This window comes from Melanotaenia boesemani, chromosome 6, assembly GCF_017639745.1.
Source record: "Melanotaenia boesemani isolate fMelBoe1 chromosome 6, fMelBoe1.pri, whole genome shotgun sequence".
In the NCBI taxonomy this organism is placed as follows: Eukaryota; Metazoa; Chordata; class Actinopteri; order Atheriniformes; family Melanotaeniidae; genus Melanotaenia; species Melanotaenia boesemani.
This window is the reverse complement of record NC_055687.1, coordinates 8806546-8821532: the sequence shown is the minus strand read 5'-3', so window position 1 is coordinate 8821532 and position 14987 is coordinate 8806546. Positions and strand designations below refer to the sequence as shown.

General features: G+C 37.8%; 1 protein-coding gene across 1 annotated transcript in view; it reads left to right on the top strand.

Annotated features, from left to right (window-relative positions):
* The window catches only part of agmo (alkylglycerol monooxygenase), a 67686-nt gene that overhangs the window by 31349 nt on the left and 21350 nt on the right, over positions 1 to 14987 (top strand). The window contains exons 6-12 of the mRNA XM_041988108.1: positions 2700 to 2766; positions 2967 to 3032; positions 3885 to 3964; positions 4362 to 4496; positions 7894 to 8010; positions 11785 to 11867; positions 13370 to 13475. Of these exons, the coding sequence (XP_041844042.1) occupies positions 2700 to 2766; positions 2967 to 3032; positions 3885 to 3964; positions 4362 to 4496; positions 7894 to 8010; positions 11785 to 11867; positions 13370 to 13475 (654 nt within the window). The remainder of the gene's footprint in view (positions 1 to 2699; positions 2767 to 2966; positions 3033 to 3884; positions 3965 to 4361; positions 4497 to 7893; positions 8011 to 11784; positions 11868 to 13369; positions 13476 to 14987) is intronic.

The window sequence follows — 14987 nt, the reverse complement described above, 5'->3', positions numbered from 1 at the left end:
GTGCTGATCAGTCTCAGCAGAACAGGTTTTTCAGAAGTGGGAGTCTTCGTGGCTTCTGCTTGTTTGGTGTCTGTTTCGTAGGCGCTTTAGTTGTAATGCTAACAAAAACCAAAAGTAATGTTAAAAACATTCATTCAATCATTCATTCATTTTCTATACCACTTAATTCAACCCAGGGTTGCAGGGAATCAATACCATATTAACAGATTAAAAATAAAACTTTAACAAACAAAGTAGTCACACTTTATTACAATGTCCAAGTTTCCCTTTTCTGAATTTACATATTCATGAGAAATTTGAAAAACATGTAAAAGTAGCATTTCATCGATATTTTAAAACCCCTAAAGGCCAACTCTAATAAAGGGAAAGCAAAATGTGTGCAAATGATCTAAAACCTGCAAGCAAATGAATTAAAACTAGGTAACTGCAGTAGCATTTGTGAGCACAACAAAATAAATCTTAGCTGCAGAACGTAGCTGGCAACTCCCAGGCTGCAAACGAAGATAAAGTTTTAAAGTTAAAATATCTCATTTTCACATAATGCCCTTTAACAGTACTTATTGTAGAAAGTAACCACGTTTTATGTGACACTCCCCTTTTTTTAACACAAGTACAACTCCAGTTCTATTAATTCCTTCCAACTAGCATGTTAAAATAATTTTCCAGTTTTACAAGTATGAGATGATTAACAAAATTTATATGGCTTTGTCTGAACAGTGTGTGTTTTAAACATGGTATTACATATAGTCATTGAAAATAATCAGGCATCACGCGGGACCAGCTCTGTATGAATTCACTCCTCTATCCTGTTTTGCAGAGTTAATATATATATATATATATATAAATCTTTAAAGATATGTCTCATGGTGCCAATACTAATCTGTCTGTTAAGTCAGGCTCTTTAGACTCGGTGTTTCAGTGGAACCTGTATTCAATAAAAAATAATGAGATTTTATGAAAGATTCCAAACAGAAGCATAACCACTCTGTCTGCCTTTAAAGTGACTGAGAATATCACTTTTACAATCCCCGCCATCGTTAGAGGGAATGAATAGATTTGGAGCTCCTTCCATCTTTTAGTGTACTATTAGTGAAAACAGTCGTAATAGTCACAATTTTCTGAGGGGATGTAATTTATGCTGCTTTATAGGCTTTTTTTTTTTTTGATGTCATGTAATTTACTGGCACGCTATTGGCTGCAGCTTCAGAGCTACAGTAAAGTGGTGGAGACCCCTTTTATTCAAGATAAAACTCTTATGCTCGGCTGCCAGACGCAGTCATTACATGGAAAATAATGAATCACTGAGAAAATCTGTGCAGCCGAGCACATGTCTCCAGACAGAGAGGTCTGACATCAAAATATCTGACTTCCAACCAAAAGAGAAACATGACCTGGAATGAAATATGCTCTGGGTGACTTCTGTAAACTATAATGACTGACTGAAGCATCTGTTTGATATCGTGAAACAAAAAACACTTGATATACTCATGAGGCTTTCAGCTGCACGGTTGTTTGGATTAAACCCGGTTTGAATAGATTCTGCATGTATGCGTTAATGACAATAATGTTTCTCATTGCAGGCTTAACTAATTCCAAAAGGCTAATTAGAAAGATAAATCAAGATATAAATGAAGGCTTGAAGGTGATATTGACAGTCAACAATATTTGTTAATGAAGTACAGCTGCATATTTCCACCAGTTTTTAGAGAAATTATTTACTTTAGTTTGAAGAAACACTTTCCAGAACATACCATCCTGCTAAGTATTTATTAGATTGCCAACATTTTTGCACAAGTAAAAATACAGCAACCCTAAAAGTAAAACTGCTTCTGGAAATTGACTCTTGTTGATGCTTCATTTTTCTCCACTGAAGCCAACAGTTTAGATTAGCAACACACACATTTTAACTCCCAGTATTAAAATTCACTGGCGGCATCATGCTCATTTTGGGAGAGTTGGGAGTTTAGAGGATCTCTGCTCTTGCGAAACATCTGTCATGGTTTTTGTTGGTGTGTTCAGTTATGTTGTAGCTCATTTTTTGTCCTCAGTTCACTATTTGCACTGTTTTATTCCTTCCTGTTTTATTTCATAGATTTTTCCCCTCTTGTTTATTTTGTTGTGTTAACTTCCTGTTCTTGTGCCTAATTTTTTTCAGTAACTATTTCCCACAACTTTACATTGTTTATTATTATCTTCCTCAGTATAAACACTGCAGGTGAGCTACAGCCTCGCCATCATTTTTGCTGTCGCTCCTTTTTTCATCACAGTTCTGTCTCTTGTTTATTTTTAGATTAGTTCCTTGTTTTTCCTGCTTTGGCAGCATTTTTGGTCAGTTTTAGATAAAATTGTTGTTCTGTACTCATGTGACTCCCAGCTTTGGTCCTGTGTTCGTTTCCTCCTTCTGAACTGTGACAATGTCTAACTGGAGTATCCACACTGATGCGTTTAAGTCTTCTAATGCTCATATACACACAAATAGGCAGTAGCTTTAATTTTGGGTCAATGAACTAAATATACAATAAATAAATATCTGTGCAAGTTAAAACCCTTTTAATGAATACAAGAAAAATGAAGGAAAAACAAGCCAGTGATGTCGTTCAACATTATGACAACAGAATGACTGGATATTACAATTATGTATTAAGCTTCCAGCTTTGTGTTTCTTATTTAATGTTCATGAACTTTTCATTATTTTTCAGTTGATCAGAGACCTTGGACCTCTGGAGTGGGTCTTTAACACGCCCAAACATCACAGGGTTCATCATGGTGAGAAAATGTCTCAGCTCTCTCTTTTACAGTCCATCTCTATTAAACATCTCCCAATATTTATGTTTAGTTATGTGTGATCCAGTTATTTTTATCCAGGATAATTTTTGCTAGATGCCACTGGGGGAGACCTGGGATCACAGAATGCCATTACTGTACTATAATATCTGCAGTAAGCTTACACAGTGTCACTTCAACAGGGAGGAACCTTTACTGCATTGACAAGAACTACGGTGGAATGCTGATCATTTGGGATCGATTATTTGGTAAGCAAAGGTGTTTTTGTATTCACCTCGATTACTGGTTGTCTTTGAAAGACAGTTTGCAGTGACAACAATGTGAGTTTGAGCCTGTGATGATGTGATGACGATCGTCTCGACACTAATAAAATATTCAGAGATATTTTTTATGTCTAACAGTTTTAGTGTCTGCGTTTCCTACAACTCGTTAACACAGTTAAGGAAAAATATGATGCTATAAGCTTTTGGTTTGTTTGGATCCTTTGTCTACATTATTCAGACCCTCTTCAGCCATTTTATCCTCTCTGTAGCAGCAGGCAGTTTTAAGAGGTTGGATGCTGAATCTTTTGAATAGCAGGTTTTATATTTTGCTCTGCACCCTGTTGTTTTTGAAGTATTTGAATCAGATTTGTACAAAAAAATGACATCTTTAATAAGTGAGATCATCTAGTTTAAAAAAATATATTATTACATTTTGCCTGTTGCAGTTTTGTCATTCCACAGTATGGCTGAAAAAGAAAAGAATTAAGGTGTTGTAAAGAACAGATGCAACATTATAAAGAAGAGTGGGACAAATTCCTCCACAGCGTCTTGAAAGGCTGAAAACAACATATAGAAAACAACATAGTCAAGTTATTGCTGCTAAAAGTGGTGCTACAAGCTGTAAAATCAGGAGGTCCACTCAGTTTTTCACATCCTGCTTCTGTATTTTGGTTTAAGAATTTGCTACAGAATAATGACCCTATGTGTTCATCTGGGGTTTTAAAAATATGGTAAGGACCAGGTGATCTTTGTGTGTTTTGATATTCAGAGAAGCCATGATATGACGGTATAATGTATAGTGGTGTCATTTTGACCTTGCTGCTTTGTCCTCTTCAGGTACGTTTGCTTCAGAGACAGATAAAGTCATATATGGCCTGGTGTTCCCTATCAAGACATTTGAGATCCTTAATGTTCAGGTTAGTTATCCATCCCTATGTAGCTTATTCCAAAAGTCGGCCGTCACTCGAGCAGCTCACCTCATCTCATTTAAGTCTGAGATGAGGTGTGAGCTCATGTTTCCTTTGCTGGCTGAGTGGCCATTTTGTAACCATAACATTATTACTCTATTCCAAACAAACTGCCCAGCTGAGGTGAAAGAAGCCAATAAAATGAAATACCAGCTGTATGTTATAATTATTTCTGCTTCCCTCACCATTGGCGGGGTACAGCATGATTAACATTCTGCCCAATGTAGACAGAAACACAGCAACTCAGGATTAATTATCGCTGCTTGCTTAGCTAACATTCATCAGTTAAATGTGTTTAATTGTATGTTCACAACTAACTTGTGTGTATTTTTATTATCTCTTTTAGCTGCATTATTACAAATATTTGTGGAAAAAGTCCAACTTTTACAAAAAAATCAACAACAAGTTGGCGACTTTCCTCAACGGCCCAAGTTGGAAACCTGGTAAACCTCGGCTGGGTGACCACCTCGGCAATCCCAAGGTTTGCAGCATTCCTAAACAACAATAACAACAACAACAACATCACTCAGACACTCAGAAAACACAGACCTAAATGACTCCCTCTTAAAAAAATCATATATTTTGCAAGTTTTACAAGAAACTACCACATAAAACAAAAGCAGCAAAGCCTTTTTGAGGCATCACAGCAAGTTCTGCTTCACTGTCTTTAAACACAGTTTGCAGGAATAAAACCACATGCAGTGAAGTGTGTGTGTGCGCAGATAGAAATAAAGGTTTGAGCTGAATGCCTCAGTGGTTTGCTTTGAAATAATGCTGCTGGTGTCACACATTTAATTACACATGCTGAAAAACCCTTTCTTTCCTTAGATCGTTCCTTTAAAGCCAGTGGGGTGACTCCACACAGAAAAAAAAACTAGATTTTAAGTGAAATATTTTGACTTCATGTAGGCGGCTGCCTGCTGATATCTGCTGATGAGGGCAAGAAAGGAAAGGGAATGGAGTGAAGGAGGACAGAGTGTTGACTGTGTTTCAGCTCTTTGAGAATAAGCAGAGCAGCAGCCTGCAATACCTACAGGATTGGGGGATGTGTGGGGAGCCCACATGTGGTGGTTTTAGGATCTTAGGATCCTGGAAAACCCCCTAAATCAGAATCAGGCCATTTTTTTTCATATATATTTTGATTTTATTCCCAAGAGAGGTCACAGTTTCATCATAACACCCTCAGGTCTCATCAGTTATTGCTCTGGACACAAAGGCAGACAAAAACAGCTAAAATGAGTCAGGGAATTCTTACAGAAGGACTCATTTATTCCACAGTGTTTGGGAAACTGCTACACCCAGTAAATCCTGGATGTCTTTAGAGATGAAACACAACCTAATTTTCACTAGTTTTGAAATTCAGCCTGTTGGAGACTGAAAGTCATAAGACAGATTTAAATCTGTTTTGGCAACAAAGTTGTAATTCAGTAGATTTAATGCTGTTTCTTGTTGGTTTGGTCATGTCATTAATCCACCGCCATTTATAGTCTTTTCAGGATTTGTTAAATTTGTAATCCTGGACATTTTCTGCAAGTCATAAACCTTTTTTCTGCAACTTTGATGCTTGGCATATTTTCAGCAATAGTCACTGAATGCGTGTAATTTCCTCTTTCTGGAGTAATTTTATTGTAACTGGCAGAGCTCTTCTCAGTCATGCACACATGGCACAAATGTTTACCAGTAAACAATACATCCCCTTATTGAACATGTAAAAAAAGTAGCTGTTATTTGGAAGAGGATGCAGTTTTGTTTAATTTAGTCATCATTTTCAAAATAATCAATGCTTTTTTTGGAGGGTTCGCAACATAAACAGATGCACCTTTTCTCTTGTTCTCTAAAAGAATTTAATAGAAATATCTTCATTGTGCAGTTGGGTCATTTTGGACCCCCTGACTTACATTATTAAAGTCACGCTACTGTACTTTAGCAGGTTTTCACACCCCCTATCAACGGCTAATTCAGCATCCATCTTGCATCCTGTCTCCTCTCTGAGATCTCTCCAGCCAGTAAAAGTCAGTCTGATGTTGACTCTTGTTTTATCTCTTGTTCTCTCTTTCTTTTCCTCTCTTTCTCTGATAATGTCCTCTTGTGTTTCTTTGAATCAGCCATGGTTTGCATCCAGAACAACCAGTGTGTTGATATCCAGTTACTGCCCTGTGATGTGGTGCTGAAAAACAAAATCTAGCTGTAACGTGATGCCCCAGGTTGGAAAAATAAAGTTGTAAAATGCGGTTTCTCAGCCTTGGGATGCTGCAGGGCAACAATAGCTATGTTTACGCAAATATTTCTCCTATCTGAATTAAATTAAATGAAAAAATACTTTATTAGTCCCAGAGGGAGTGCCTTTTTTTACCTTTTGACCATCGAAATGCTCAATAACCCTTAACTCAATTTCAAAATGTTGTATCTACCACTGTCAAGTTCTGTTTTCAGTTTTTTAAGTTTCCTGAAATTCAATACATCACCTAACCGGCCCATGTGGTTCAGGCATGCTCAGAAACAACAGACACCACAGAAAATATCAAAATGAGTTTATACATGGTTATTTTTTCCTAATGATCATGAAAAGGTTGAAACCACCACTGGATTGAAAATTCTTCCTGATCGAGGCCGAACACCAACCAAAGCAAATTTCAAATCAGTTAATCCTGTAGCAGGTCCATATACAGAATGGGGTAAAAGGGCTATTTGTCTTTTTTTCCTCTTTCATTCTTGTGGCTAAGGTAGGTTCCCTTGTCTTTTAGAAACTAAAAAATAATGGTTGTCTGTCCATCCATAGTCCTCAGTTTTCTGGTTCAAGTGTTAGATCACCACTATCTCTAAAGTATTTAAAGAAAAGAGACCCAACATCCCTTAAAAAGAGGCCTGGCGCTGATTGTTTCATGCCATATGAGCTATTTGGAGTAGGTGCAGATTCCCTGAAATTTTTATGCTTAGCCTTCTCAAGAGTTTTCTGGAAATGGTTTGAGAAAAGAAAACCTCCAATGAGCAGCACTTCCATGTTAGAGGTCCAGAGGAAAGGCCAAACTGGTTTGAGCTGCGTCTAAGGTATGCAGAAACGGTCTAAGCTCACATTTTATCCAACAGTGAAGCAGATGGGTCACAGAAGATCGCACTAGAAGCATCTTCTCTTGGCTAAGAAGATTTAACTGAGGCCACAGGGGGCATGAGCTCATAATCAATGGACCAGTGTGAGAAAGAAATGTTTCCCCATGTAATGAGTCTTTCTGTAGCGGTGTTAAGACCTGGAGCCAACTGAGCATCGTTTAAACCCAACAATCCTTCCAGGGTATAATTATAACCACTTTACTCATCCTTATATGTGTACCTTTAGTCAGATGTGTTGTGTCACAAAGGTTTTTATGGTAGAAATACACAGATAATAGGCACTTAATGAGGAGTTTATCACTGTCAGATGTGCAGAGTCCTGTAATCATTAGTTTTAGTTTAATGTCAGTGAATTGTGCAAGTAAAGGCATGGTGGTCAGTGACAGAATCAGAATCAGAATACTTTATTAATCCCTTTGGAATTCCTTAGGGAAATTGTGTTTCCAGTACAACCCATCCAAGACTAGACAATAACAACATATAACACAAACAGGATCAGGCATACTGAGGCAGCAGCCGTTTCTACAGCGCTCCTTTGTCTTAGATATAGGAGAAAGGTAACATTAGGGGAGTAAGATGTAACTGGAGAGGATAAAAAAAAGGCATCTCCACACTGGGGCCTAAGGGCCCATTATTGAGATACAAAAAACACTCCTCAGTACATAAAGAACATAACTCACAACGTCAGAAACACGGGTGGGGGGTGGGGGATTTGGGAAACCAACAATTGGGGGTTTTGGAAATTAAACATGTTTATTTTCCATGTGCAGGTTACTGGAAAGGAAGTGCCTCATGATCCCAGCTGGTCACTGCCATTGCAAGTTTATGTGGTCATACATTTCCTGCTGGTGCTGTGGACTTATCATGAGCTCTTTGAAAACAAAATGGTATGTAGTTGCCACATTTCTAAATGCCAATTTTCTCCTCTGTTCCCTGTTTTCAGTCATGCTTATCAGTTGTATTAAACTGAAGCTGGTGAACTAATATGTTTAAGCTACTGTCTAAGTCATAGAAAGTATAGCAAGGTGGTCCAGATCTCTTAAGTTTAGATTGCCTAAGTTCTGCCTGTTTGTTTGCCAACAATATTTCACCCAATTATGCAGTTTGTTGTGGCTGCTTCATGGTGGAGTGGAGTCCTGTACTTATCCAGTGGTAAAAGACTAGCTCTTTCTAACATCATGACAGAATGACGGATCGGCATTCCCCTTTAAAACAACCTTTGTCTATTATTTTCCACTCGACAAGCCAAGGGACCCCCTTCCTCCTTTTACAGAAAAAAGAAGAAGCAGGTCTCCTCAGCAGTTATCTTTGGAAGGCTTTTTTCCCTACAGACATAGTTTTGGTTAGCCAAAAAGTGCTGTCACACCCATCCTTTGCAAACTCCCAAATGAAATGTCCTGTCTTTTTCTTGTCTGATCGTTACCTCCGTAGGGCTCTTTCAGTTGTGGTCCCTTCATTTTCCCTCTCTCTCACACACAAACATATCTCCTCTCCAGAGTTCAGGGTTCCCCTCCCTCTTGGCAAATGAAAAGCCAGCTGGTGGTCCAGCAGTGAACACAAACGCCTTAATTGTCGAGTCAACCATTTCCCAACCCAAATAGCCTTCAGGATGCAGCAATCAGGACTTGGAGGGAAAATAACAAAGTGAGCACTCTGGCCCGACAATAAATCATGTCACTGTTATGTATTTATACCCACATGTCCCACAAGCCGCTTATTTAGCTTGACAATTGAAGATACACTGCAGGACAATTTATGGGCTTCGCGTTAATTCGAGGCCATGAAAACACGGCTATTTCAAACAAGTAAAGCCAGTTTTCAATTACCTTATCAGCAGGTCAATGTGAATGTTTTATTAGGCTAAACAGATACTATTAGAGGTAGAAAGGGAAATTGAACTTGACTTTTTATCTCTGAGAAAGTCTCCTTAAGTGTTTATGTTTTTGCAGCATTTGGACATAAGAACCTGCTGTATAAGTTAACATGTAAAGCACTAAACATGAAGGAATTAATCAGTATGAATCTCAAAGTTTTGATGATATAAATGATAATGTTTTTAAAGCTTTTATTTGTCATTAACTAGTATTCTGCATTTAATTACAGTGTGCTACTTCTTTGAGAAGAAAAGACAGTTCCTACAACAGCTACCTTTTTATTTAATATACAGAGGTGTGTTTAAGTTATATGTAAAAGAAATTTAGAAGAAGAAGAATTTGGGTCCAAACATTTTGGGCACACCTTCTCTAAACTGTCATTTATGGTGGTGCTTTTATAACAGATGTATATTCCAGTCCTGAGGCTGAGGAGTGTGATCCCCCTGTAGTTGGAGCACACCCTCCGGTCCCCCTTTTTGAAGAGGGGGACCACCACCCCAGTCTGCCAGTTCATGGGAACTGTCCCCGATGTTCATGCGATGCTGCAGAGGCGTGTCAGCCAAGACAGCCCTTTCTTAATGCAATGTTTATTTGACTATTTTATTTAGTAAAAAAGAAAATTTAAATATATGACAGAAAGATTTCTTGTTTAACAGCAGATTTATTTTTCTTCTTTTGTGCATTTTCTATTTTCAGGACGTCCTACTTTGAATTTTCTGCCCTGATGCTTTGAAAGGAAACGTATGCTTAGTATGTGTTCTTTGAAAAACCTCATTTGTTTACCTAATTTCTGACACAGTCAGCTGGGAATCGGCAATATCTTTTGGCATTCTCCAAGTTTATTTACCATCTTGAAAGAGTTTAGTAATCCTTTCATTTGACAGCTCTCACGTTTGGGCCATGTTTTGGTCATCAGTCATATGCAAAAGGTCATGAAGCTTTTAGAACAAATAAATAACTGAAGTTGACAAAAGATCATGCAACCCATTTATAAACTAAAATGTATTTTAAAGATTTGACTCGTGAAACCTCTGGCAGACATCAGCTGACCATATTGGTGGCCTTCTTTCTACAATGAAACAGAAATGATCAGAACAGAACATGATGAACAGAAATGAAATTAAGTGGAAATACAAATGTCACGTTTATTCTGTAATAATTTCTTCATCATTAACTGATTGCATAACTTTGTCCTTAATTTTCTGTCTAAAATATTTTCACATATCTGCTTTTTCTTAATGCATAAAATAGCATAACATGCATAACATTGAAGAGTGGTGGATCCATGGTTTTTTTTGCTAGAGGTTAAGTTTTGTCCCTTATAACAGCAAGGGTACGTCAAACTTCCGGACAGACTTCTCAGCATAATGCTGTGCAGTTTAACATAAACAGAACTGACTTTTAGCTACTTATACCTGATTAACTGGCAACTGAGGGCATATTTTCTGTGTAACCAACTGAAAAAACCTTTCATAACTGATGTACTGGTGTATTTTCTCCAACTGTCCAACCTGCCTCCATGAACCCTATGAGAATAACAGCTGGAGTGCCTGAATAATGAGTTAATCTGCTACGTCTCAAGGGACAACAGAATAACACAATCAGTCCTCTGCTTGAGGTACAGTGCTGCCACCAGATGTTAACTTTCATGGATGGTTGGATGATGTTGGATCATATTAAAATGAACAGGGTGAAAGAAACTTAAAAGATTTCGTGCATTATATATATATGTAAAATGTGAGTCCTTCTGAGAGTGAGTGATTTCAGCTGACAAACACGTGACCAAACACGTCTGTTGTGCTGAGCCCCCTGGGTTATTAAACACAGATAAGTTCACATAACCTCTGATACCAAAATAATTCTCCACTCATTAGACCTCCTACCAAAAATAACTGTCTCCATAGCCCTTGAACTCCAGAGCAGTGATTATTCTACTTCAATTAACTTTGACAGGTCAGAGTGACTTTTGTTCGTTCAGGCTGACAGAAGCTTAAAAATCCCTCCGACCGATTCATTGAAGCCATAATTGCGTCATCTCATGTGTTCCCATATGAGGGCTCGGAGAATATCCTTCTTAAGACTTGTCACTCTTTGAAAAACATAAAGAAATACAGTTTTATTGCAACCTGTTGATGGGTTGATTTTATGCCGACTATATACAGAATCTCCTCCCGGGTATGGGAGCAGTGAGATTTGGCTGTTAGGCTCTGTATTGAGTGTCAGAAAAATATAAACCCAAGCTGACAGCCCACAGCATCCTCAGGAGACACTTGGCTTCCAGCTGCTGCCCTCAGCCAAGGCCCTGTGTTAGAGAACACACATTAGTTCTGTATTTTGTGTGTTTGTGCGAATCTTTTTGTGTGTGTGTCCCAAATAACTTGGAAATAGTCAGAAAGGATCTGCATGGGATTTCTGCTGCGATGTTGGTTGTTTTGGCTCCTTTTAGGGGATTCAAAATGCAGTCTCTTCATCTGTGGTCAAGTCCTCTGTCAAGAGCCATCTGGGATGATTAGAAGGCCTGTGTAAACTGGGCATGTCAGTGTAAAGTAAGAGGTCCAGTCCATCTGCTGCAGTGTTGTGTGTGTGCCAGTGCACTTACTGGGAAGGTCAGACATGTTTTGGTTGGCGCTGCCAGGTAAACAGTCGAACGGCCATGCGGTTTATGACTGCTCTCCCTGTAAGGTCTCCTGGGATCACCTGACCAGTTATGGTATTGATTTAAGGTTTAGATTTTAATGTATTTTTTCCTGACCACATTTCTCATGGTATGCAAATACTCTATCCTAGATGCTCTCTCAGCTAACAGTTCTGGGCATGACCAGCTACGTTCTGCTTACTCTCACCTCCCTGGGCTTCATCATCGACCAAAGGTACAGTTTGTTTGTGGATTGTTTTTATATAAACATCTAGAGCGTGTGCATATTTGACATGATGTTGAGCGAGATAAAGTTTAGACAGAAAAAAGTGAGACATCTGGTCCGGCTCTGTTAGTATTTTTTTTGTTTTTAGCTAATTCAGGTTTACAATTGCATTTTTACACCGAAAGTAACATGTTTTAACAAGCTTTTCTCTTTCTCATCCTTCTTTGTCCATGAGTTGTTGCTGTTGGTGTCAGGATCAAATGTTTTCACTGGTAATAAAAATGGGTTTCTGTAAAGAAAATGTGCTCATTTTAATCACCCTGTCCACTGCACCTACATTTAAAATGAATGCATTCGCCCAGGTGTTGTGTATCATTATTGTCATATTGAGCCGGACCTATTAAAAACTCTCAACTACTGCAGAGAGCAGAACCGAACCACCAAAAAGCTACATTAGGGAGTGTTTGTGGACCGTTGTAGAGATTGTTTGGCAAGACAAGTTTATTTGGATAGCCCGACTCAACAACGGGGTGATTCAAATTCCTTTACAGAGACATTAAAACATCATCACACAGCAGAAAAGAAGAAGTATAATTTACATTTAAAAACAAAAGATAAAGGAAGAAGAAAAAAATATTTGATAAAAACAGTATTGGAAACATGATTAAGTTTAAATAATTATAGTAAGCTTTAATAATTCAATTTACCATCATTCAGGAGAAGGTTAGAAGTTAATTTATCATTTGAGAAATTGAAACTATTAAATATTAGTTTCTTTCTCTGGATTTGAAGTTCTATTGGGAAGGATTGGGGATGCTTGCTGATTTTACTAGCACAGACTTAAAAACCTAAAACTTAAAATGCATAAAAAACATGGGTGGAGCCACTTTATTTTTGATTATTGTCTTTTTGGTGTATTGAAACTGAAAGTTAAAGATAACTGAAGGTAGGGCTGTGACGCTGACTGGATGAGGCTTATATAGATCTATTGCCCACAGTAATATTGTTAATGACATTCTGACTGGTACTTATCTTCAGCAGTATTTGTAAAAAGCATTTGTAATGCTTTGTTTATCTATGGGATGTACAAAGGATCAATCAGTGTGACTGGTAGCTGTAGAAGCTACTGTAGTCTCATTGTGTGGCAGCTTAGTAATCACAAAATAATGCCATAAAACATTAGCTATTTTCTGTTTTGATTTAGACCGAAATTGACAAATTTTTTATCATGATTGACAAAATAAGGTGTAAACTGATGAAGAACCTGAAGTAACTAAAGACATTTTTACATGATCATAAAATAATTTCTAGACAACCTGGCTTCAAATGGTAATGGCTTATTTTTCTTTTTGTTTGAATTCCTAAAAATATTTAATGTTCATGTTAATGAGTAAATTTAAATTAAATCACTACAGATAGCAAAAGCAAAAGTTAATAGATAGAGAATAAATCAGTGAAAATGCTCTTATTCCACCTCAACCTTATGTTGTTTGATTTGTCCTCGTGTTCAGGCCAACAGCAGCCTTCTTGGAGATGCTACGCTGTGTCGTCATGGTGATGATGCAGAGGTACGACTGCATGACAATGCCCCTGCCTTCCCTTGCTGTTCCTACAAAGGTAAGATTACCTGTGTTACAACAGCATAATACAATACAATAAAGTACTGCTTTTCTTAGACCCACAGATTTTTTCCATCTGGGATCTAAGCAGCTTTGTTGTCTGCAGTGCAACCGAGGTACAGGTAGTTTGATCAAACTATAGATGTGTTGAGATATGAGGTGCAGAGGTCTTACAAGCTCAATTTGCTTTTTGTCTGCAATCTCATACTTTTCCTACCAAGCTTCCATAGCTTTATTTGACTTCATGCACACGGGAGACACTTTTATGCCCCACAATCTGTGAACAGATTCTGATGTTTTTCTTTAGGTGTTAACGGCTGCATAGTTTAGCAGTTTGAGCTAACATTAGCTCCACAGACAGCTGCAGATTCAAGCTCCAAATAGCCGACTTGCCTGCGCCTCTCTGCATATTACACAATGTCTATATGCTAGAAAACACAATGGCAGCCCCTCGACAGCAGGAAAATGATCTGCTTTGTTTATGGGGTTTGGCAGGATAACAAAAAAAAAGTAGTAACAAGAAATTTGTGTCTCCAGCTGCTTAACATGAATATTGCCAAGAATATGGAATACGTCGTGACATATGGTGCACAAAACAGAAATCCATTTTACTCTTTTGGCACATTTATTGTTTGGACAATCAGCATAGTTTTAAATTCTCAGCTGGATGCCTTTTCAGGACTCCTTTAGCTCCTGATTCAGAACTTTTAAAGTAAAAATCTTACATCATGTACTTTGATGTGCCCCTTTTGTGTTCTCTATTACCTTGTTTACTTAAATCCAGTACCTACTTAGCTTCTGATTTCCAATGTGTAAATAATATGATTAAAATCATTTAGATTGTTTGTATAGACCTTTAAATAAAGCATCAGCACTGGCCTGCAGACACTGCCTTTACAAGATGACAGCCAAGAGTTTTAATTTTTGACTTTGGCCACACTGTGGAAGTAACACTAATTAGCTACGGTGCAGATGTTTCTTCAGCTGTGGATATTGGCAGTTGCCAGTGAAAACACAAGTGATGGTTGCATATGTGAGCTAAATGTGATGGCCTTTTTCCTACAACTGGAGCTACCGCAACATGATCATAAAAATGAACACGCAGTAACAGTGTGGTAAAAACGAGACAGGATTTAGGAATTGGCAGAAAAGTCGGACCTCAACTTCTGTTTAGTATCTAAGTAAGATTTGGATCTCACAACATGATCTTCATCTGCAGACTGAAAATGTCGATGTTTGAGTTTCCTTCTTTATTCATTCCTTGGGCTAAACTTTTGAAGTTAACAGTTTATAGAAACAAAAGTTGACAAAATAATCTAATCTGGGAGTTCCTTCAAGGCTGTTCTGGTGCTTCCAGTCACATAAAATTGCACCCTTTTAATCTCTAAAACCTCTCAGCAATCATTGTAATATTCTCATGAAAGTTCCCTGACTTGCAAAATAGCTGAGCTAACTCAAAATGTCAAATTTAAAAATCAGCTGTGCAATGTAAGGAAAATCATTAGTTGAG